At 43.0% G+C, this 22,368-nt stretch overlaps 1 protein-coding gene across 1 annotated transcript in view; it reads right to left on the bottom strand.

The window, feature by feature from the left end:
* Positions 1-1,569: 1,569 nt before the first annotated feature.
* The window catches only part of nfixb (nuclear factor I/Xb), a 123,629-nt gene continuing 102,830 nt past the window's right edge, over positions 1,570-22,368 (bottom strand). Inside the window, exons 9-12 of the mRNA XM_080906374.1 lie at positions 18,503-18,631; positions 14,135-14,310; positions 10,295-10,386; positions 1,570-6,488 (exon numbers count right to left, since the gene is read on the bottom strand). Of these exons, the coding sequence (XP_080762500.1) occupies positions 10,315-10,386; positions 14,135-14,310; positions 18,503-18,631 (377 nt within the window). The 3' untranslated portion in view covers positions 1,570-6,488; positions 10,295-10,314. The remainder of the gene's footprint in view (positions 6,489-10,294; positions 10,387-14,134; positions 14,311-18,502; positions 18,632-22,368) is intronic.

Below are 22,368 nucleotides of genomic sequence, written 5' to 3'. Positions count from 1 at the left end.
TAGTCTAGCTTGGGAGCTCAGTCACTAAATCGCTAAACAGCATCCTTAAAACAGTGATAGAAACTGAGCGAGGAAAACGTAAAAGTGAAACATGCTGACGGTTGGGCCACAGGGTCCGACTGGGCTCTTGAACGGTGCAGGCGTCGGATACTGCAGACGCCCGCCTCTCGACTAAAGCGCGCACACGCTCACGCACACGCTCACGCACACACACACACGCGCACTCGCTCTGCTGTGTGACCTGTTTGTCTCTGATATGGCTTCTCAGCTATGGCGCTTTCACTCGTCAAGGCTTCGCTGATAATACTGCTGCTGGCTTCATTCGCTTAATGCAAAAAAAAAGACATCTAAACGTTGCATATACTTTTTTTTTCTTCCTCGATTTTGCTGGTGGAGCCTCACGGTGCTTACATCTAATGTTTACAGGATTTGGAACCGCATGGTGGATAGTGATGGATCGATAAGTCACATTTTGTAAGGATTGTGCTGAATCTCAGTCTCTGTGCTGTGGCACCGCTCTGTTTTTAAGGTGCTTTGAGTCATTTTTCATGGTTTTTTCTTCTCTTTACAAGAGCTATTCTCATTCACTCGTTCTCAAGATGCATAACCAGGTCACGATGCATCGTCCATCAAGACGAAATAATAAAAAAAATTTCAAATTCAATTACAAAACAGAAACAAGGAAACCTGCAAACGAACAAACCTGCCTGCGCTAGCAGTCCTGCTGGTCACCACCCTCGCCTAAAGCCCAGTATCACATTCCTCGTGCTTTTATCCCTCCACCTTTCTTTCTTTTTCTCATCCTGTGCCCTTGTCCTCAGCACAGCCCAGAGCCCTGTGGTGTAACTTGTTCACTTACATTAGCTGTTTGAATGGAGAAGCTGAAGAAGATGGGTATGGTAATACAATGTGAAGCGTACAGACAAGAATAACATGTGAGCTAACTGCATTCTGCTCAGACAACAAAAGAAAAAAACCTTTGCGTATTCTTCTTCTTTTTTTTTAACCCCGCCGTTCAGAGAAAAGGGAGAAAAGGAAGGAAGTGGGAGAAGGGTACGCGGCTACAGACTACTCCAGTGTCCAAGTTAGACAGACGACAAGATACAGAGGAAGAGAAGCAAGACAGAAAATATTCTTTTTTTTTTGTTTTTAGGTTTTGTCTTTTTTTTTTTACGTCTTTTCTTAATAATTCAACAATAAAAAGAGGAACTAAATCACACCAATTTCCTTTAGTACTATGTATACTGCTTGAAAAAGCTCTGAAGAATAGGAAGAGAAAGATACAGAAGAAGCATGAAGGAGGGGACTTTTTTTGAGATGGGCACTCAGGATTACAAGATGGAATCTGTGAACAAAAGGCACTTTTTAGGGACAACCTTTAAAGATGCTCTGAGTCTATAACACTACATCACCAAACAAATATTTATAATCATTTACAGCGGGGAAGGGGATTGGGGGAGGATGGTGGTGTGTGTGTGTGTGTGTGTGCATGTGTGTGTGGAGGGTTGGGATAGGGGGGTAGGGTTCACATTGTTGGTAAATTGATGACAGCACCCCCCCCCCCCCCCCCCCCCAGCCAGACAGAGGCCGCTGATTCCCTCTTTCTTTCTTTCTTGTTTAAACAAGTAGACATTTACATTAAAAAACCAAAATAAAATAAACATTTTCTTTAATTTCTATGGACGTCATCATCGGTGGTTTGGACTGGGGAATCCGTACTTGTGCATCTCCCAAAAATGGGGAAGATCTTGTCTTTGTCCCACGCTAGATGTGTTGGACATAACATGATGGAGAAGAAAAGAAAGAAAAGAAACAAGATCTGACGTGATTTTCATTTTTTCCCTGTTTGTTTGTCCTGCAGTGGCGATAAAGTTCGGGGAGGAAAAATGCCTTTTGTCCTACAATGAACCTCTCACCCCCCCCGCCCCCCTCCCTCGGTAAATACAAAAAGAGAAATAGAATAACGCACACTTTCCTAAAATTTGCTTTTTATGATAACACTTAGTTCTTGTTTATTATTATTTATGTATAATAGAGACTGAATGTACTTTATTCTTTTACGAAAGCACCAGTTGTCATAGTGATATATATTTTACGAGTTGCAAAATTGTTCCTTCAGCCCTCCCATGGTTTTTGAAAACAAATGAATAGAAATGAAGTTTTTAAAAATGAACAAAAAAATGTAAAATAATTTCCCCAAACTTACTTACAAAGACTGGGATTTTTTTTCTCGCTGCTCTCATATTTAGAGTCCCGGAGCAGGTGGACTTTAAAACAAACAAAAGCCCCTCCCCCCCAAAAAAGATAAAACAAAGAAAAAAGAAGAGGGTTTCCCTCTTTCTGTGTGACACCCTCAAACAATCGCTAACAAACAAACACAATTCCTCTACCAAGGCATTGCACATGGCTCAATCAACATACATCATTTAGTTTCAAGAACAATACTTCCCATCAAGACACGAAAGAAAACAACAAAACCTAATCTGCTTTATCTTTTAACCTCAACTACGTCATCATCACTTGTTGTCTATGTATCTACTGTTGCGTTTGCCGTCCTTTAGCTTTATGTCCTGTAACGCGGGTGCGAGCGGGTTTACAAACTGGTACTTTAGCTCAAATCAGCTTTTTCTGTGTGTGTGGTTTTTTTCTGAGATGCATCCTATGACTGTGCGATGTACGCCATGCTTCAAAAAATAACTAGACTGCCACAGAGCTTATCTTGCAAATAAAAAAAGTATATATCTATAAATATATATGTGTATTATATATAAAGATGCTTGTGATTATCTAGTGAGCTGTCAACGTGTTTTTTTCTCCCCCTACTGACATAAATGTTTTTTCCACCATTCACTATAGCTTATATGTGAGAAAAAGAACCTGAATTCATGTTTGACAAATTGCATAATGGGAATACAGAGGCACTTCCATAGATTAGAAAAGAAATCACCTTTAGCCGTCGTTAATGTCTTACTCAGCGGAGCTAGATCTCTCTACGAAGCTGATGAGATGATCGCCATCGATTGGCCAGCTATGTCGCGCTTTTCCCTGCAGTGAAGAACGTGGCCAGGCAGTCCAGTTATTTTGTGAGGTTGGATGGGTGATTAGCTTTTTAGTAGGGCTAAATTTGTGGGCTGATTCTTTATATAGTTCTAGATAATGATTGAAAGCATAAAGGCCTCCTCAGATTGTCTATCTTTAAGACTTCCCTTTGAATTGAGTCGGGCACGGGGGACGTGTTAGTAGTGAGTGGTCTTCGTAAGTCTGTGTGGAGTTTTTTTTTAAAGAAGTGGCGATCTGTGCTCTACAAGTGTGATTCCATCCCAGTAATACATCCACTGATTTGCAATACTAAGTGGTGGTCGATCTATTGTAACCATTACAAAAAAAAGTCTGATAAGGTTGGCTGGCATGATTGTATTAGTGCAGTTTTTTGATCTATAAGGGCTCTTCCATTCACCGTAGCTCAGTGGGAGTGCTGGTGCGTGTGTGTGCGTGTAAGTGTGTGTTGTGGGAATGCTATATCCAACACTACCAAGCAGCCTTTACGTGATCCTGTGCACCGGCGTTTAAACGGGCACACCCGTGATCCGTCCTACTGCTAAGCCTCGGCTCTCGTCCCCTCTCCAAAAACAGCCAGATATGTCACATATTCATTTTGCTCCGCAGTGTGGCCCCCTCTGCTCTTGGAGCAGCGGCTCGTCTGGGAGTGTAAACAACAGGGTAAACTTTAGGGAGACAGAAAGAAGAGCTACTCTCTCCTTAACTCTGGGTCCCATCTTCAGCAACCTTCCCTCCTCAGATCTGTTTTCTATCACTCGTACATCCCCACCAGCAGCCACTAGCTGTACCTGGATCCAAATAGTAGGCGCGACTATTTTGTCTTCTTCCCAGGCGATCTCCCAGAAAAATAAGCTTCCTGTGATTGTCAAAACCCTGCATCGTGTTGTTCTACAGGAGACGTTCATCTGGAAAATATGCTTGTTCGATGGGTCACCTTCACATGAAGCAGCTAGGTGGCTCTGTTCAAAGGTAACGAGGGTCCCCGCATTCGTGTGAATCTTACTGCCTTCACCCCAAACAGTCGCCGAGGTTTCCTGGTTCTGCTGGAGGTTTCTTCCTGTTAAAGGGGAGTTCTTCCTTGCCAGTGTCACCAAGCACTTGCTCACAGGGGTCATGCGATTACTGGGGTTTTCTCTGTATCATTGCAGGGTCTTTGCCTTAAAATATTCAGCACCTTGAGGCAATTGGCATTGCGATTTGGCGTTATATAAATAAAATTAAATAAAATTGAATTAGTCAGGGTAGTTCCAATGTACTAGAATCAGGATAAAAGCAAAGTGAAGTGTCAACTAAGGAAATATACGCTCCACCTCTGGTGGAAAGTGAGGCTAGAGCGGAAGTGCTGAAAACCTGGGCTTTTTCTAATGGCCAGCAGGGGGCGACTCCTGTTTGCAAAATCTGATTGTATCCAAGTCTATGAGGAAACGATCCTCCGTATCACTTTCTGACCTCAAGAAGTACTTTTGTAATGAATTCATGGTCTCAATCGCTAAACTGACGTCTTCATTGATATAAACTCTGAATTTCTAGTGAAGCAGTCATGCTTTTGCATGTGGCTGCCCTGTGTTCCTGGGTTTTAAGTCAAAGCCACAGTTAGCTTATGATGTCCAACTGCCAAAAAGCTCGACTTAACATATACAATCAACACTAGTTACCTAGTGGATTACTTTCAAATGCTTTGTTCTTTCTAGGATTCTCACAGTAACGGTGTTTTCACAGGACACTGCATTGCAAAGCTACAAAACGCCTGAGCTGCCGTCTAAACCGTCGCAGAGTTGATTTCAACATTCCTAAAAAAATGACCAAACGGGTTTCGGGTCTAAACCCTCTTAAAACTGCTCATATTCTGCACGGATACGTCGATATAAAATCATCATATAATCAAAACGGTCACTGGGGGTGCAGGTTTGGTGGTTTTATTAACTTTGGACAGAACCAAGCCAGCTAACCTCAGCTAAGCCAACCAGCTGTAGCGGTATCAATCAACTCATCTCAACTCCCTGGAAAAAGAAGCAAATAAGCATATTTCCCAAATGTTTTTGCAAGCGCTACTTGATCTGGGTAAGCTAACCACCCTGTCTCCACTGCTTCAACATACCGCTTCTGACTGTGTTTCTCTTTAAGGTGCTGTCATTCAAATACAAAACAATTATAAAATAGTACAAATCCAAAAGAGGAATAAATTCAAATAAGAGAACACACGAGAGATAATAAAATCATTCATCTACATTACATAAGGGCAAATTGGGAACCAATAGCTGCTGCCTGTAGCTGTGAAGCTGTCAGTAATTATATAGTCACACTGCGATTTTCAGTGTGTGTGTGTGTGTGTGTGTGTGTGTGTGCGCACAATGTTTGGATATCTAATTAAGGTAGAAAGACTTCACTGGGCTTAAAAAAATAAGAATGAAATAACACAACACCACCACCTATAAATACTACAACCTAAATGTGAGACTGGGCACGTGTGTGTGTGTGTGTGTTTTCATACATGCTGTGGTCATGGCACAGACTGAGTGATTGTTCTGAATGTGGGGAGACATGAGAGTGAGTGGAGGCCAATGATCTGTCGAACTGAAAGATGGGGGCTGAGGACTTGTGAAGGCTTCTTGTACCTCAGGTTTGTTTCCTCTTTAAAACTTTTAAAATAGGCAAGTCTGGTTTACCTCCCATGCCTTGTAGGTAAATAGTGCACATCTTTAAGATTAGTGTTAATTGATTCAGCTTGTAGTGCAACCCTTAATCAAGTTTTGGCATGGTCACTAGTTAGTAGTAGGGTGAAAGGGGCTATTTTAGGTCATTCAGAAGGATAGAAACATTGGTCATTTGGATTTTGTTTTGAGTGATGACAGACATCACAGGAGCGTGGACTGCAGCTTTCCCTGGAAACCGAATTGCTTTGATTAGACTGTGACTTGAATTTGTATTTGCTAGACAACTGATTTTTCTAAGCCATTTGTTACACAATGCGTCTTTATAAAGTAGGAGAAGCCGACGGTTTTCATCCTCAGGTTCCTCCTGCGCTGCTGTGCTGGTTCGGTGGTTTGAGGAGAGATGCCTCCTTGCTGCTGCCGTCCCCTTACCCCCCCTTCTCCCTGTCATCCCGGCATCCTCTTGTCCATCTATTCGTCTTTCAACGTATCCATCTTTGCTTGAAACGGGTCCTGCCTCTGACTGTGTGTAAGTAAGTCCAGAGTTCCACTAAAAGCGTCATGCTGCTGTAATTTCCTGCGTTGCCTGGTTACATTTTGTATCAGGTGAGACATACTGTCAGGGCCAGTCGGTGGGTGGGTTGGAGGACAATTATTATCCTGCGGGTTGTTTCTCTGGTTCTTTTTGTGTTTTTTGTTGTTGTTTTTCTATTTCTGATTGCAAAGAAAGAATTCTAGTTGCTGGTTTGCACACAGATCTTGTCAGAGGAACCAAGACTGAAAAAGAAAAGAGAGGGAAAGACGGGATGAGATTATGTTAGTAACAAAAATAGTAAACAGCTTAAATAAACTTTATGTGCACAAAATGTGACCCACTGTGTTTGTTCAAAATAAACTGGGATTACTACTTTGCAGCTTCCACCAACCAGTGAAGCTGCAGTTTACCTGCGTGTCTGACTCTTTACTGTTGGCCACCAAAGGTTAGTGCAGTCATTTCAGCCTCCTACCAAATGTTAAACATCACCACAATCTTCTCTCTGTTTCTCCGTTATGGCATCAATCCGATTGTTCAGTCTGACGTCACTAGCCGTGTCTGGGCCTAAACTCCGCTGCAGGTCCATATATCAAACGATCACTATGGCATTACTGAGAGTTGAAAAACTGTCTAAAGTCTTTCATCTTTAATAAAATGATCAGCGTTCTGCTCTACCAGGTGTAACAATTGAGTTTAACATCCATGAAAACGGAATTTATGACATTTAACGGAGTTAGAAGTTAGCAGGGAGTTAGCTCACTAGCTTCTATCTAAATACAATATAGCATGTCCTGACTGCGGGGTTTTGGAAACAAATTAAAACGTACAGCTCTGTTATCACTTCCAGCATAAATGAAGACAGAAAACTAAACAGCAGTGACGTTTGTAGGGTTACTGAAGTTGGGCTAGCTGCTATATAATGATGTGCTACGTGACCGCTAGCGACACAACTATGTTAGCATAATATAAACAAGCTAACTTTTTTCCACTCGATAAAAGTTAACGTGAGTGTTCTCGGTGGTCAGGAACAAATGTAATCGCATGGCAGGATGCTGTAAAAGGACCAAACTTCAGCCAGGAGAACAACTGAGATAATCCATCCACAATACGAGGTTAGTCATTCATAAACTGCTGCATGGGCTGGGCTGTAGTTACATCCTAAGGTTTTAAAAACTGAGCTTAAATAAATGATTAGTGGTAATAAAAGCCGAGGGAGGTCAACAGTGATCACTGACTGTTTTAGGAGCTTTTTGAGATTAAATAGAAGAAAATACATAACATTAAACATGTTAACAACACAAAAGCCATATTAAACGCAGACTACTTTAGACCCGGAAGTAGGATTCATCACGTCATCACTTAACAACCGGATAATGCCCATAAATGTGTTTGAAGAAAAATATGATGATATCCTTTAACCTGTTTGTTATGAAATGCTATCATCTTTTATTCTAACACACTGGTGTGAAAGTTTGTCATAATCTGAGTAAATACACAAGAATTTGCACCAAATCCAAATCAGTTCATCCTTTAGTGTAAGTGAACATTCCTGCCAAATTAAAGGTGTTTTCTCACATGAGGTTGCTGTGACCTTCACCTCGGAGCATGGATGATCAACCTGAAAACAATGCCTGTAGCCACACCTGTCACCAGCTGTATAACGAATGCCCATCCAAAGAGCAACTGCACCACAAATGGTTTCTGAAAATGTCTGCACACCGTGTTGGCTTTTGGCTTCAGGGGGTTCCTCTAGTTTTTAAATACAGTGAATGACAGAATTGTCATCTGGGCCTCTAGCCCAGCTTATTATCATCAAGTCTGTTCATTTCTGGAGAGAAGTACAGTATGTCTTGAATTTGGCTGAGTAGTTAATAGCTCCTAATAGCCAAGCAGCAGCAGGGAGATAGCAGTCTGGCGCTCTGTGTCACTTGCGCCTTCTTCACGTTGAGTTTTCTTCTCCTCAGCATGAGCAAGGAGCAGAAATGGGTCACCGCCACTGTTGTTGGCTGCCCTGCTTGGCCTCCAGGATCTGGCACTGTGGGCTGGTGCACCAACATTCTAGAAGTCAAGCCTTGGAAACTACTCTGCGCCTCCAGGGAAGCAGCCTTTTGTTTTGTTTGACTCTAACAGGTCGCATGAATACCCCCCTGCCTCCCTCCTGCCTCCTGCCCTTCTCAGCTACCCTACTCCCCTTGGGCACGGTCCCAGCAGGCCGTGGGCATTGTAACTTCTCCCTTCTTAGTTACTCTGTCCCTCTGTGTATGTGCTTACAGACACACACAATCCATCTATCTCCCGTGAACACTCCCACTAAATCCTTGGCAGCAGACAGTGACCACCCTCTTTTCTTTCCTGCCCCCCTCTCGAGCAACCCCTTCTCAAATTCAAGATCAACTGGCTATGACATCATGTCTGGTTGCCGGGGGTAACGAGACGGCCAGGACGTGACTTCTATAGGGGCCGAAACTCTCTGTTGCTCTGTTCCCTCCATTTCCCCTCTCGCCTTGCCCTGCTGGTATCTAGTTTCTCGTCTCGCCTGGATGTAGCACCCAACGTTTGCCACTAGAGGGAGGACAAAGCCCAGCGCTGGTCCTGAGCCGCCACAGGCTCGTTTTTGAGAGGATCTTTGTTTTGTGATTGATCTTTTAGTTTTAAAGTGGACCATTAATCTTTTCATGTCACTGCAGAGACACGTGTAAACAGTTGGTGCCGTGTGTGTTTTAGCTACGCATTGAAAAGTAAAACCATATTTCAGACAATTTGTCCTAGTCGGTACAGAACATCTCAACTTTTCTATGAGACACACAGCCAGAAGTTTTTGGTTACCTCTGTCCAAATACATCTGTGTTCTTGGTGCTATATTTTTTTAATGTTTTTATGGTTTAGGCCTAATGAAACCAAAGACATAGCGGTAAGTAATATTTTTGACAACAATGTGTTGGCAACAGTTTGGGGAATCCGATATTTTGCTACACACAGAGCCAGATCCATGAAGAAATAGTTTTAATGTGAATTAACTTCACTTGGCGTTAAGGGGAACTCTGACTGCAAGTCTTTATTGCCTGAATTCAGTGCTTTAACTCACAATAATGGCCTTGTGGTTAAAGAGCAGAGGCAGTTAGAGGAGCAGATTAATACCCACGGATCTTGAACCTGATGTTTAACAATTAAATACAGTTTGTATGTGATGTTCGCGTGTCCACACAGTTTGGCCACATGATGTGTGCAAAGTTCAACTTCCAAGAAAATAGAAACAACTTAGAGTTAAGCAACATAAACATTTCATCAGCAAAGAAAATGTTTATGAAGTGATGGAACAAAAAGAGATGAACAGTGAAGCAATGAAGGGTAAAGAGCAGAGTATAATGAGCGGAGGGGCAGAAATGGAAAGGGAGAAAAGAGAGAGAACAGAGGGCAGAGAAACAAGGGAGGAGATCAGCAAAGCAGTTTCAGATGGTTTCCATGTGTCGACGAGTGGAGCTGAGCTGGCTCCAGGCGGGTGTGGTTGGACATTAATGAGAAAAGTACTGGTGGTAATGGAGGAGGCACATGAATGAGGTGCAGGGTGGTGAAGGGGAGGAAGAAAGAAGGTGAGAGAAGGAGAAAGTAAAAGGCAGAGAGTGAGCAAAGTGTGGTAAAGCTAAAAGGACGGAGAAAGAGAAGTAGGAAAAAAAAGGGGGGGCAAGAGGAGGGAAAGGAAAGGAAGCAAGTAGAGAAAAAAAAAGCTGTGAGTAAAGGAGCCTGAAGGGTAGGCTCCATGTGTGCCAAATAAACAGTTGAGCACATATGGTAAACCACACACGTACTGTAAAATACAGATGTACAAATGCACACATTGATGGCGAGCTGTGGGATGGTGCGAGAGAAGAGGTGGAGGAAACCGTGCAGCAGGTTTCAGGCAGTGAGGGAATAAGAAATATTTTGGCGTACATCCACGCAGTTAATAAGTTTCCAGAGTTTGACCAGTAATTGCAGCGAAAACAGCTGAGTTTCCTCCTCACTCTCCTACAAAGCGAGAAAAACTGCCAGTATATCACCCAACTCCTACCTGTGTCTGCTGCGGGATGTTCAGAAAGTTGTTGTCCCGTGATCCGATGCCGACAAACCTGTTGGGAGCTGTGGCGCCTGGCGTGGAGTATGCTACGGAAACAGAAGGAGGACAGAAAATCATCAGTGCCAACTAAACAGCTAGCACTGCAACCTCTCATGGAGTCTTAACTGGAAAGGTGCAAATTCTGCGAAGTAAATGTGTACACTCATTTTATGAAAGTACAGTGAAGAAAGGTGTTCTACTTTCATGACTGTAAGCTAAACCGAATGTAGCTACCTGCTTGTTTAGCTTAGCATAGCATTAAAACTGACCATAGGCTGGATAAAATGTGATGAATGTAGCCACGGTGACACCACTTATTGGGTTGTAAAGCACTCTTTTAAAGCTCCAACAATATCTTTTTGTCTGCTCCCATGTTGTTGTTGTTGTTTTTCTTTTAGAAACAAGTGACTACACACGGCTGAGCATAGAGTGCTAGCTTATCAGGTAACGCTAGCAAGAACGCCTTGGCTAGCAAGCGGCACCCATTAATATTACAATTTCTCTCTATCTGTTTAATTCTTAATGACTTTTAAAAAGAGTACAATTCACTCTTCATTTAATAATTATAAAATAAAGACAGGACCCATTTTTTTCAAGACTAAGGAACATGGACATCTATGGGTTTAGCTTGTTTTTGGAGTCAGTTGTTTTCTGGCATTTTAGTGTTGACTTTATTATGCGTTTGTTTGTTTGTTTGTTTGTTTTATCTCTGCAGGTTGATACTTGACTAAATAGCTAGCACAATCCAAAGTTAGCAAAACCACTGGAGCCAAAAACACTAAACAAAAACAAAACATAGCCATACCTGTTGAAAACCGAGATTCTAAATTAAGCAAACTGACGTTACCTTCATGTGATTGAGCGATTTAAATGTTTTAAACTTTTTCTTCTTCTAACTTTGGCAAAAAAGCAAATCATTGTAAATGGTCATTGCTTCAACATGAAATGGCATATATTAAACCTAATAGATTTTAGGAAACAGGCGCTTGCTTCTACCGAAAGTACAGCTATACATCATTGAGGTCATTAAGACCCCATGGAAATCTGGCATGCAAACTCAGATCTCCCCGGGTGATTAAGGATACTTGATAAACTTCGTTGGAAGCGATTATGCACACTGAAATTCTGACACTGAGGAGTCAGGGACATTTAAAACCCAGTGGCATCAACGTCTCTGACAAATTTAGGGCAGTTTGAGGTACCCTACGGACTCCAGAATCTGAATCTCACTGAGGCATTCAGAGATGTAGTGTGTAGACTTGTGCATACGTGTGTCTGTTTGAGTGGAGGAAAGGGAGGACAAGAATGAGAGACAGGAAGGAAGATAGATATACATCCATGTGTTTCTAAGAATTGGAATAACATAGATAAGACATAGAAGACTTTGAGACGCTGACTGGGGGTAAAACAAAAACACTATATTTGAAGGAGAGCTAAAAACAAACAAAAAAAGTGCTCCATCCAGTGCCCCTCCTACCACAGGTGAGAGAATGTACTGTATGACTGACAAAAATTTAAATGCACACCCTGTTCTTGCTCTCTAACAACTACCATGCAACAAAAGAAGCTAAAGCAAAAGAGGTACCAGTAAGTTATTCCATAAGGTGTCCCAATCTCTACTGGAATGTTCTTGGAGTCCATATAAATTAACTGCCCTAAATTTGTGCCCTTTCATAAGCAACAATAAGTTAAAAATAAAAATCTTCTTACGAGGTTTAGCGATGTGCCCAGAGAAGGAAGAAAAGAGGATTTAGAAGTAGAAGAAGTGGAGCGGTGATGTAGCTTTCTCACACCAGGCCACGCAAAATGGGTTCAACATGTAGAGCTCCTGAAACTCATGGGACCTAATACAGAACCCTGATGAATGCCACCCAAGTCCATAATGAAGACTACTTTGAGCCAAACCTTTGATGGCCTTGATCTACTCTATTGTGCTCCACAGTATATTCTGTGCTTGCTGTTATTGCCTTCCACGGGGCTAGGGAGATGCGATGCTGGATACACAATGATGGGGCGAAGTTGGAGGAAGAACACTGACAAAGGTCCTTTGCCTGGAGAGGGTTGGGATTTTCTGATTTGTTTTTTTATATTTCTTTTTTTTGGTGTTGGTTTGGTTTTGAGAACGGTCTCTGCGGGGTCACTTACACGGAGATGCGGGCGAGGAGAGTCCGCCGTCAGGGGGTGTGCTGTTGGGTTTAGAGTCGGGCATGGGAAGGGGCACTGGGCGGGCCACTGGGGGAGGTGGAGGCAGCAAGAAGGAGCCTGGCATTTTGCTCTGGCCGCTCCCGTTTGGCTGCAGACAACACAAATAGGGTCAGGAGGGCGACATGCGACAATCCGCAGACACGGAATGAAAACAGGACGCAGCTTGGGAGGCCAGGTCCAAAAAAATATCCATGGGAGGAGGAGTGGGAGGGGGGGAGCGATGGTGGAAGGAGGAAGAGGAGGAGGGTGGGAAACAACAACCAAAGGAATGATGTATGTGGACGGCATCTTTCATGAAGGTGTGAAAAATAATAATCACCACAGGGTTTGAAAGGAGTAGGAGTTGGAGCTAAAGGTGAGAGGTTCCACAGGGGTGGTCCGTGTCGGGTGGAGGAGGAGTGGAGGAGGGAAGTGAGCAAACTGTTTGACTGGGTTCGTCCAGAAGATGGCAAGAAATCAAAACCATGGAAGGATACTCTTCTACACAAGCACAACACCACCAACAACAGCAGCACCAAACAACCAAAACTTCAACTAAAATCAGAACGGCTAAGAATGAAAACAGAAACACGATGACACAACACAGGGCGGGGATGCTTGACTTGAAGTGTGCCGTGACTGATTCATTCTCGTGCTGATGGTTATAATTTCTGAGGGGTTGGGTGGAGCAGAAGAAAGAAATAAAAAGAGGAGGAGGGGGAACGTCAGGGTCTGAAAGAGGAAACGGCAAAATGACATCGACAAGACAGTACAAAGATTTGTAGACCAGCTGAGTAAACGAATGTGACGTGTGCTGTATTTGTGTCGCCGTGGGTATATTTCCCTATAATGTAGGTGGACACATCGTCAAAGAAGCTCTCTGCCATTCCTAGTTTATTCAAAGTAATAGTATAATGGTTCATTCATGATTTCAAATTTAGGGCCATAGTTACAGTTGAACTAGCTTTTAGACTTTTGAATATGTCATTAGATTCCAATGAGGTATGATCAAGATGTGCAACTACAACAAAATTTCCAAATTAAGACAAAAAGAAAGAGATTTGTATACGTCTATTCAAGCTGCTCAAATTCTCACCTATAAATCTATTAAACTAGTTAACTCCAAGCACCAAAATGACAGATGAAGGATTAAAACTAAAACAAGCACTATTCTTGAATATGTATCACATCTGTCAGTCACATGATCCGAGAAAAAAAGCAAAAACCAACAGAACCTCAGGGATAATGTGCATACCTCTCATTTGGTGAACCTGACATCATGTTACGTTATAATTAACTGAGAAAGACGAGCCACAAACACAGATTTCATTATGCACACAGCTTCCGTATGCTGCACTGTTTCACTAACATACGGTGGTCCCTCGCTATAACGCGCTTCAGCTTTCGCGGTCTCGCTGTTTCACGGATTTTTTTGTGTGCAATTTTGCATTCTTTTTTTTTTTTTTTTTACAGCGCATTGTGTCCTGCATCCTGATTGGCTGCAGACCATTGTCAATCAATCTCGTGCCGTGTCTCCTGCACAGTACAGAACGCGTTCAGCTTGTCAAATTTACATAAATCATGTTTACTTTCATTGGTGGCGGGTCTTACCTGCCCAGCGGCCTGCCCTGAGCCATCGGCACAGACAAACTGCACAAATTCCTTCAGGGGATCCTGTCCAGGGTGGTGGTGATAGCGGATGGTTGGGTGGGTGAAGTAGGGGCTAGACTGCTGGATGATGGAGGGAGATGGGAAGTGCAGGGCCGAGGCTGAAGCACGGGGGCTCCCTGTAAACACAGACGTTTGGTATTAGAGGAAACACGAGCAGAGGAAGAGCGGGACACGAACCGCTGAGTTTCTAAACATTCTTACAGATGGGAGAGATGAACTGAGCAACCACCAAATGATAGCAAGAATATCACATCGCAACTGGAAACAATAAAACTTAAATCTGGTTTTAAGATGAAAGGAACTCGGTTTTTCTAGGAAAAGCTAATTTCGAGTTAATAGGTATTGTATGCATTGCTTATTTTTTATGACTCCTCCAGTAAACCCTTACAGCTTTATTGAAGAAATTTATATGAAACGCTGCATCCAGATGAACACAATGAACTTTTCGGAAAGAGATTTTTACACACACACATATTCACATCTGAACACTCACTGAGACAATGTAACAATTTAGGGCAACGCCGTTCAGACTGCACACACTTCTAAATGGGCACAAATTCAGCAGATAAAAGCGCTGCATTTTGAAATCAGATCCAAAAAGCCTGTTAAAAAACACAAAGAGATCATTGAGGAGTGTCTTATATTAGCCTGTCTTAATGCCTGCGCTCCTGTGTGCTGTTTTTGAGGGTGTGATTCACTGGCGTTGATGCATTTTGGCATTTACATACTAAAGCCTTTTTTATCTGACACATTTTGTTTCTAAGACAGAATTAATCTGTAAATACTCTCTAAATCTGAGTTAATATTTTTTCTGCTAAATGGCTTGTGAGCTTTATATCTGTGTATGTGCACGACAGGTGCGGAGATGCAAAATATAACTGCATTCTGTGGCTAATAAGCTTACAGAAACAAAAAACATTCTGTTTTTCACCAAAGAAAATAGTGAAACTCACACCAAACAGATGAATATATGTCTGAGGTGCGAAAGGGGAGCAGTTGGTTGAGCCCTACCACACCGAGCACAAAGCCCTCCCTGTCAGACTTATATCCATTACTAAATCTCCTTGTTTTGTATTAGTAGCCTGTTCTCTTAGCTGTGCCAGTTTAACACCCACCCCATCCCATACAGGCCCCCCAGCTGCCCACGTTGGGCTGCCAATGCTCTTTAGTGCTTGCATCTTATACATTGTGTGTGAGTGCACTTCATAAGGGTGCCAACCCTGCTGCATTACCCCCCAGACAAGGGCCTATGCTTCAGGGCCCAGCAGCACCTTGCTTCCATGCCAGGCTGCCTGCTCCCAAGTGAAGCAGTCGCCCTGCTCCTATAGTCGCATACTAATCCCATTAGACACTGGGTGAAGGCCAAATGCTGGGGGTATGGGAGTATGGATGGGGTGGTGGTGGCCCCTTCATACTTTCACCTTCTTTTGATTCCCATCATATTTGCCTTTAAACTGGCAAAGCCCAACGAGCCCTTCACTGATACCACCTGACATGTCACAGAGGTATTAAGAATGTTAAGATATTAAAATATTGCTAAATAAATTCATTATAATCCTTCTTATACAGTTGAAATATCCGTGTTTGCTTAGTTTCTAACCGTGCTATGCTAATATCCAGGGTGGTAGAAGCTGGACATTTAAACCAAACGGTCACTACTTGAAGGCTAATATTTATCACTTAACCTCAGCTGTTTTAAAACGTTTCCTTTACTTTCAGCTAATGGTGGAAACAATTTATTCATTTCTTTTAGATAACAGATATACATTTTTGTAGGTATTCCACTCATTATTGCACTACTTTAGCTAACTATTTTACAACGTCAGCCAACTAATCTTTGTTACTTTCAGCTAGCTGTGTAAGAATTTATCTGTCATTTCAGAAACATGTATTTAGCTTTGTGTAATTTTTTCAACATTTAGAAATGATTTTGAGCTCTTCCAGCATTTTAGACATTCCTGCTAGCTAAGTGTTTCAAATACTTTTTGAAACTGTACATCCAAACTGTCTGTTACATACACTATAATTTGTTTGGTTCATCTGCTAACTAGCACATGGTCCTTCAATACAAACACAGATTTTTTTATATAGGGAATTTGCAAAAAACAGTGGAACCATGGCTGACGTGGCTGAAGGGAGAGACTCCATGAAAGCCACCCTTTAGCACCGTTGCTGCTAAGAACAGCTGGGCCCTGCATGCTCCTTATTCCCACTTTCAATCCTTTAAATCTCTTGGATCTTGTCTTTTACGTAGAATAACAACAATGCTGATGATGTGGTAACCACTTTCAAACTAGCATGGCAGCATTCCCAGTGTGCACGCTGCCACAGTTTGTATAAAAAAAACAAATCCCAAAGTGTGTAACTTAGAACCTCTGGCCACCGCAAGGATGGGATATTGTATACATGTGTGCACGATGGTGTGAACACTAACAGTGCATGTATGTGTGTGTGGAGACTGGATTTGCTGTAGTCACATCTCAAGAGGTTCTGTCAACAAGTGCTGAGTAGGGTTTAATGACATGGCGGTCAACCTCACATCTGCTCAGTGACTAAAAAATCCTTTGATGTAGCGCAAGCACAAGGGTAATTATCTCCAGTGAGCTCCTTTACTTTGTGAATTTAGAAAAGTACATAAAAAAGAGAAAGTCTCTAATTTGATCTGTACTGGTAAAAAATTATGATTTCTGTATTTATATTTGGAAGCTCTTTAGCTCCACGTGTAAATAAAGTGGCAGGGTTTAAAGATTGATCTGGTACACAGTAGCTCAGACTCAAAACATCACTTTGTGGCCATGCTAGTTTGAATTACGTGTTCAACCTGGACTTCCCAAACTGGAAAGGGAAGCAAATCAATAGGAATTTCAAGAAAAAACCCCGTAACGTGACTAGTTGACTAATTAAAGGTCATGAAGCAAAAATGATTTGAATGAATGACTGATTTCCTTCCTGTCTGGAATGATACATATTCACTACTGTTACCACTAAGTATCAGTATGACCTTGCAGCTTGCAGATTTTGATAAAAGGACCCCGTTTAAGACAAAACAAAAACGGGAATTTATCAAATTGTTACAAACCAACAGTGAGTTTGGGGATCTGAGACCATGGCAGTTGCGCAGTTGGCGTCATTACCGTCAGACATTAAAAGGAAATGTTTAAGACCAACAAATAGAAGCTGAGATAGTGACTTTTAGTTTGTACTAATGAGGGAAGCTCTAGACCCCATAACTCAACAGCGTCTTTCAGAACCCACTCTTCAAGTAATTCTGACTTTCTGGTAAAAATGTAAAGCGTTCAGCCAGGATGAGATAACCTGTTGGCCCATTATGAAGTCATCGAGGTCTTTTTGCCCAACGAGTCAAACTTGTTTCAGAGCTAGAAAATAAAAATGCAACAATTCTACTTCTACAGCTCTTGGACTGTACTAGGGCAGCTTTGCATCTTTTACAGTTTGAAGTAATGCTTATTTCTTTTTTGCTGAGCCTGGTCATAGCCTAGTCGACTTGCCTTCATTTCCCCCTTGATTGGCTGCCAGGAGGCTCGAACAAAGACTAGGTGAGGTTGCTTTGCTCACAGCCAAAGCTGTGACATCATGCAGAGCCAAGAGTTACGTGGTATTTAGAACAGCCTGAAGCCTTGGCCTTTGGCTCACAGGGATTAGTCGTGCGTACACTTACCTCATTCATTTGAAATTTTGTCCATGTTTATCGTGAGAAGATCTGAATTTGGACCCCCCCCCCAAAAAAAAACAAAGCAAACAAACAAACAAAAATCCTAACAATAGCTTCTTTATTCATTACTCATTTCCACCTGTGGTCCTGAGACTGGTTTGCCATCCAGGAGTCTTGAAATGAATACTGGGAGTGGATGGGTAAGAGGAAGCTGTTTTATTCATGTAACATCTTGACTGATCTGACAGAACAGGTTGCAATATCCACCAAATCCCTCTAAGAGGACAGAGGCAATCTACAGAAGAGTACAACTAACAGCCATCCACCACCAGACAGAACTAGAGAAGCCACACACCACACCCAGAAACCCTGCAAGCTCCATCACCGGCAAGACCTGCACCCTACGAGGTAGGAGGAGGCAGAAGAGGACGAGGCACAGACCCATAGAGTTACCTGCCAGCTTCCCAGCCACTCCCATCTCCCAAAGACAACGCCCCCAGCTCTAAACCACAGAGGGGTAGGGTGGGGGATGGGGGCACTGAAAAAGTGAGAAGTGGGTAGGAGGAGATGGTGAGGAGGGGGAGAGGAAGGGGTTGGGGCGATCAGGGGGGGATCGGGAGCTGGGTTGGTCTCACCTGGTCTCACTCCCGCCAGCATTGGCAGTGGGTGGTGGGTGAACGCCATGCGGGGGGACCTCGTCTGGGAGGACAGGGCGCTGAAATCGAATTTCCCCGGCTTCTTAAGTGAACCAGGCGACGAGAGTCCTGGCAAAAAGGGGATCAACAAAATGGCAGAACAGAGACGAGGTTTTAATCAAACATGGCTCCTTTTCTTACTTTGACTCTACTCAAAAAAAGAAAAAGAAATTTATCAGACTTTGTCAGATTTGATTACAAGAATCAAATGATTATGATCGACTGAAATCAATGGATTGATCGACTGATTCATTCATTGATTTGTTTGATTGGCTTAACATACAGATGGGTCCTCACAACCTGTCTATTCTGTGTCTGTACAGTCAGCGGGCTGTACCGTGTCTGGGGGCTGAGGGCAGGGTCCGGTGAGAGGCCATGGTTCGAAGCAGCGGGGGTTCAGAGCAAAGGGAGGTGACGGGAGAGGGGAAGGGGTGGGTCGGGTTCAGGTCGAGAGGCTGGGGGCACAGCGTCAGGACAGAGGAGAGCTGGGAAATGCAATAGCAGTTCAACTATGGTCACCACTGAGTGTATGAACAACACAGCAATCCCCCTGCTTACTTTAACCACTGAAATCTAATCAAACGGTCTCCTTTGTGAGGCGCAAACTACCCGACTAATCCCACACGACAATGCTCTCAGAGCCCGGCGTCGCTACAGAGAACTTCAGGAACGCAGTCAACAAACATGCCAACCAACCTACTCACTGCACTTGTCAGGATGCCTCTTTAGAATGAATGGGATTCTGGATGGCCTCATATCTGGGGCAGACTGTGCTTTCGATTCAATGCCAGCATGAGCTGTGCAACTACATATAGCTGCAGACGAGCATGCCAGAACATACATCAATGGATCCTCTGATGTAGTGCCCTTCTGCATATCTGACTGTCAGGTATTTTATGTTACTGACTTATAGTATTTCATAAAGACGTGCTTGAACTTATATACACACACACAGACGCGCGCACACACACAAGCTGCTCAGGCTGGGTGGTAAGCACCGGGCGAACTGCCAGTAAAGGCTAGATGGCAGAGCTGTAGAAAGATGGAAGAAGTTAAGCAGGAGCGGAGCGGTGACGGCATGGCCGGCACACACAGACAAACATATTAAAGTGTCCCCCCTTGTCTATAAATGTCGGCCGAGGCTAAAAGCCTGCATGAAATATCCCTTAGTTTGGCAAAAAGGGGCACACAAAGTATAGGCCCAGCTCACCAGCGGACCAGAAACATGGCCAAAAGTGTGAGAGCTACAGATAAAAGAGGCTCTCTTCTGTGATCAAGGCCTTGTGTGGTGGGTGCTGAGGGAATTTATTTTGATGTATGGTAATCCAAAGGCACAATTTAGACTTTCTGGGTTTGAGGAACGGTGCCAAATGGTGTATCTGACCTCTGCGTGGAACCGCAATGTTGAATATAAGCTGAAATAAAACTCTGGAAAGAAAAAAATCCATAAAACAGAGAATAATGAGGAAGTTAAAGTACAAAAAAGTACATCAGCATGGACACACAGACCTCATTACTTTTCTCTGGAACATGCGGAGCTCGTGTTTTGCTTCACATTTGGTTGAAAGAATAGAGCGATAAACAACCTTGGCGAGAAGGACGCCCGTAAACTACTAAGCGACACAATATTCACACATATAAAACAAACACACTCGAATAAAGACGTGGATCATTTCAACACGGCCCGAGAGATGTGGAAATAGATTTTATGAGCTGAGCTTGTAAAGTCTAACACAGCAGATTTCTAAACAGCTTTTTCTTAAATGCTAAACTGGGAAATGTTTTATCACTATTTAGCCACAATGCTCACAGGCACCACGGGTGCAGCTGTGCTTGTGTGGGCACCTATAAGCACAGAAAAAGGTGGGCGCTGGCACTTATGTTCAGATAGGCACGTCACGTGACTTCACGAGTAGGTGGGAGGAGCGGACACGGCGAGGAGGGTGAGATGCACTTTATTCACCGATAGATTTATGAGACAAATATCATCCATCTGGTGATGCTTTCTTGGGGGCATATTACAACCAATTTACAGCTAGTACAGTAAAGCTGCAATCTACTGTTAACAGACTGTGGAATATTCAGCAATCAGCCAGAACTTTCAAATCACTGGCAAGTGAAGTGAGTAACATTTATAATGCCATTAAAATGTAATATTATGCTGGAAACTTTGGATGATGTCATACATGTGGCTGTTACTTTGACATGCATTACCCACCACGACGTTGATCCAGACCAAGCCCACCCTTTCCCTCGTGATGACTACTGTACTCCCTGCTGGCAGGCAGCATGCCTGCCAAACTCCTCACGAATGGCTCAAGAAACGTAAGAGCTCAAATTTTCAAGCCTCCAAAGTCTTAAAATTGTAAAATGACAGAGCATCACAGCACCCAATGAGGTCCCCTGTCCATACCCCAACAGGTCAGAGCTGTTTGGCATGTTAGGCAGATGGTTTTAGTTTTGTGGCAAATCTCAAGGAGTAGTACGTAAGGATGTACCCAATGATGAGCGGTGCTCAGGAGACGTGCAGAATCAATCAGGCTCTGGAGTATCTTTGAAGGAGTCGAGACCACAGATACGGCTCCATGTTCAGATTTTTTTTATTTGAGGGTTTAAATTGTAATAAAATACTATTTGGGAGTATCAGAGATGTCACTGTCGTAGCACCGTGAGCATGTGTCTTTTTTATTTCACACATCAAATAGCAGCTGCGCAGGATTTCTTGCAGCAGCAACCTGAAAGCAGCTGACCACCACAAACAGCAGCGTTTCTGTTTTGATGTAATTTTCATTTTTATTATCCTTTGAAAACGTCTCCCATCACGATTGGTTTCAACGTAATGGAAATAAAAGGACATGATATGCCTAATTTTGACTAATATCTGATACTTGTGGGCATTTTTGTGTAGATGCAAGTTTAAATAATGGTTTTAGCAGGGCTCTGTCTCTTCACAGGTTATCTGCAGCCATGTTCAGCTGAACGGGTTAAACAGGGATGGCTCTCTGTAGATCAGCTCTAGTCTTTGGCTGGAAGTCTTAGAAAATGTTCATTTCTCTGGTTCTGCATTGGTTTAGCTAATTTTATAAAATGAATTTGTAACTTCTGAGTTCTTCAACTTTCTCCCCACACACACACACACACACACACACACATGAAAAGACATAATTTAAATGGTGTTAAAGCCACAGAGACTGAATGTAAACATGCTGTGTATTCAATGCGTCCCTGCAGCAAAGCCTGTTTGGCTGCAGTTCCTCTGTTGGACGTATAGGCAAGACTCTGTGCTGCCACATCCCAACTTTAATTATAACCAGCTTATTATGCACAAACAGCCTTAAATTATACATATTGTTTTTAGTCTCTGTGATATTCCCTAATTAGTCGCTATCTTGCTGAAATATCTATCTATGCGGCTTCTCAGTGAGGAGCAGCAAATGAGGCCCAGATGCCCAATGAAAGCTTTGTCTGATAAAGCTAACAGAAGTTACTCTGATCTCTCTCTTAATCTGTGCGTGAGAGAGCGCGTGTGTGTCTGCACATATGCACGCACGCACACATACACAGTTGTTTGTTCTACGTTATTTCTGTGTCCTGCTCCTGGCACGCTGCGCTAACAGACTGGCAGCCAATTGCTCCCATGACCCTGTAGTCTTGCCATGCTAACAAGCTGGCGACCACACAAACCCCCTAACTGTCACAGAACTGGTCCACTAGCATGTGTGCGCGCACAACAGAGAGACGACAGATCTCGCGCACTCCTCGTTCAGGTAAGCGAGGAACAACAGTGTACATCAGCAGAGCAAAGC

This window comes from Rhamphochromis sp. 'chilingali' (genome assembly GCF_963969265.1).
Source record: "Rhamphochromis sp. 'chilingali' genome assembly, chromosome: 15".
NCBI lineage: Eukaryota > Metazoa > Chordata > Actinopteri > Cichliformes > Cichlidae > Rhamphochromis > Rhamphochromis sp. 'chilingali'.
Note: the sequence above shows the minus strand (reverse complement) of the source record. Positions and strands in the feature narration are given on the sequence as shown.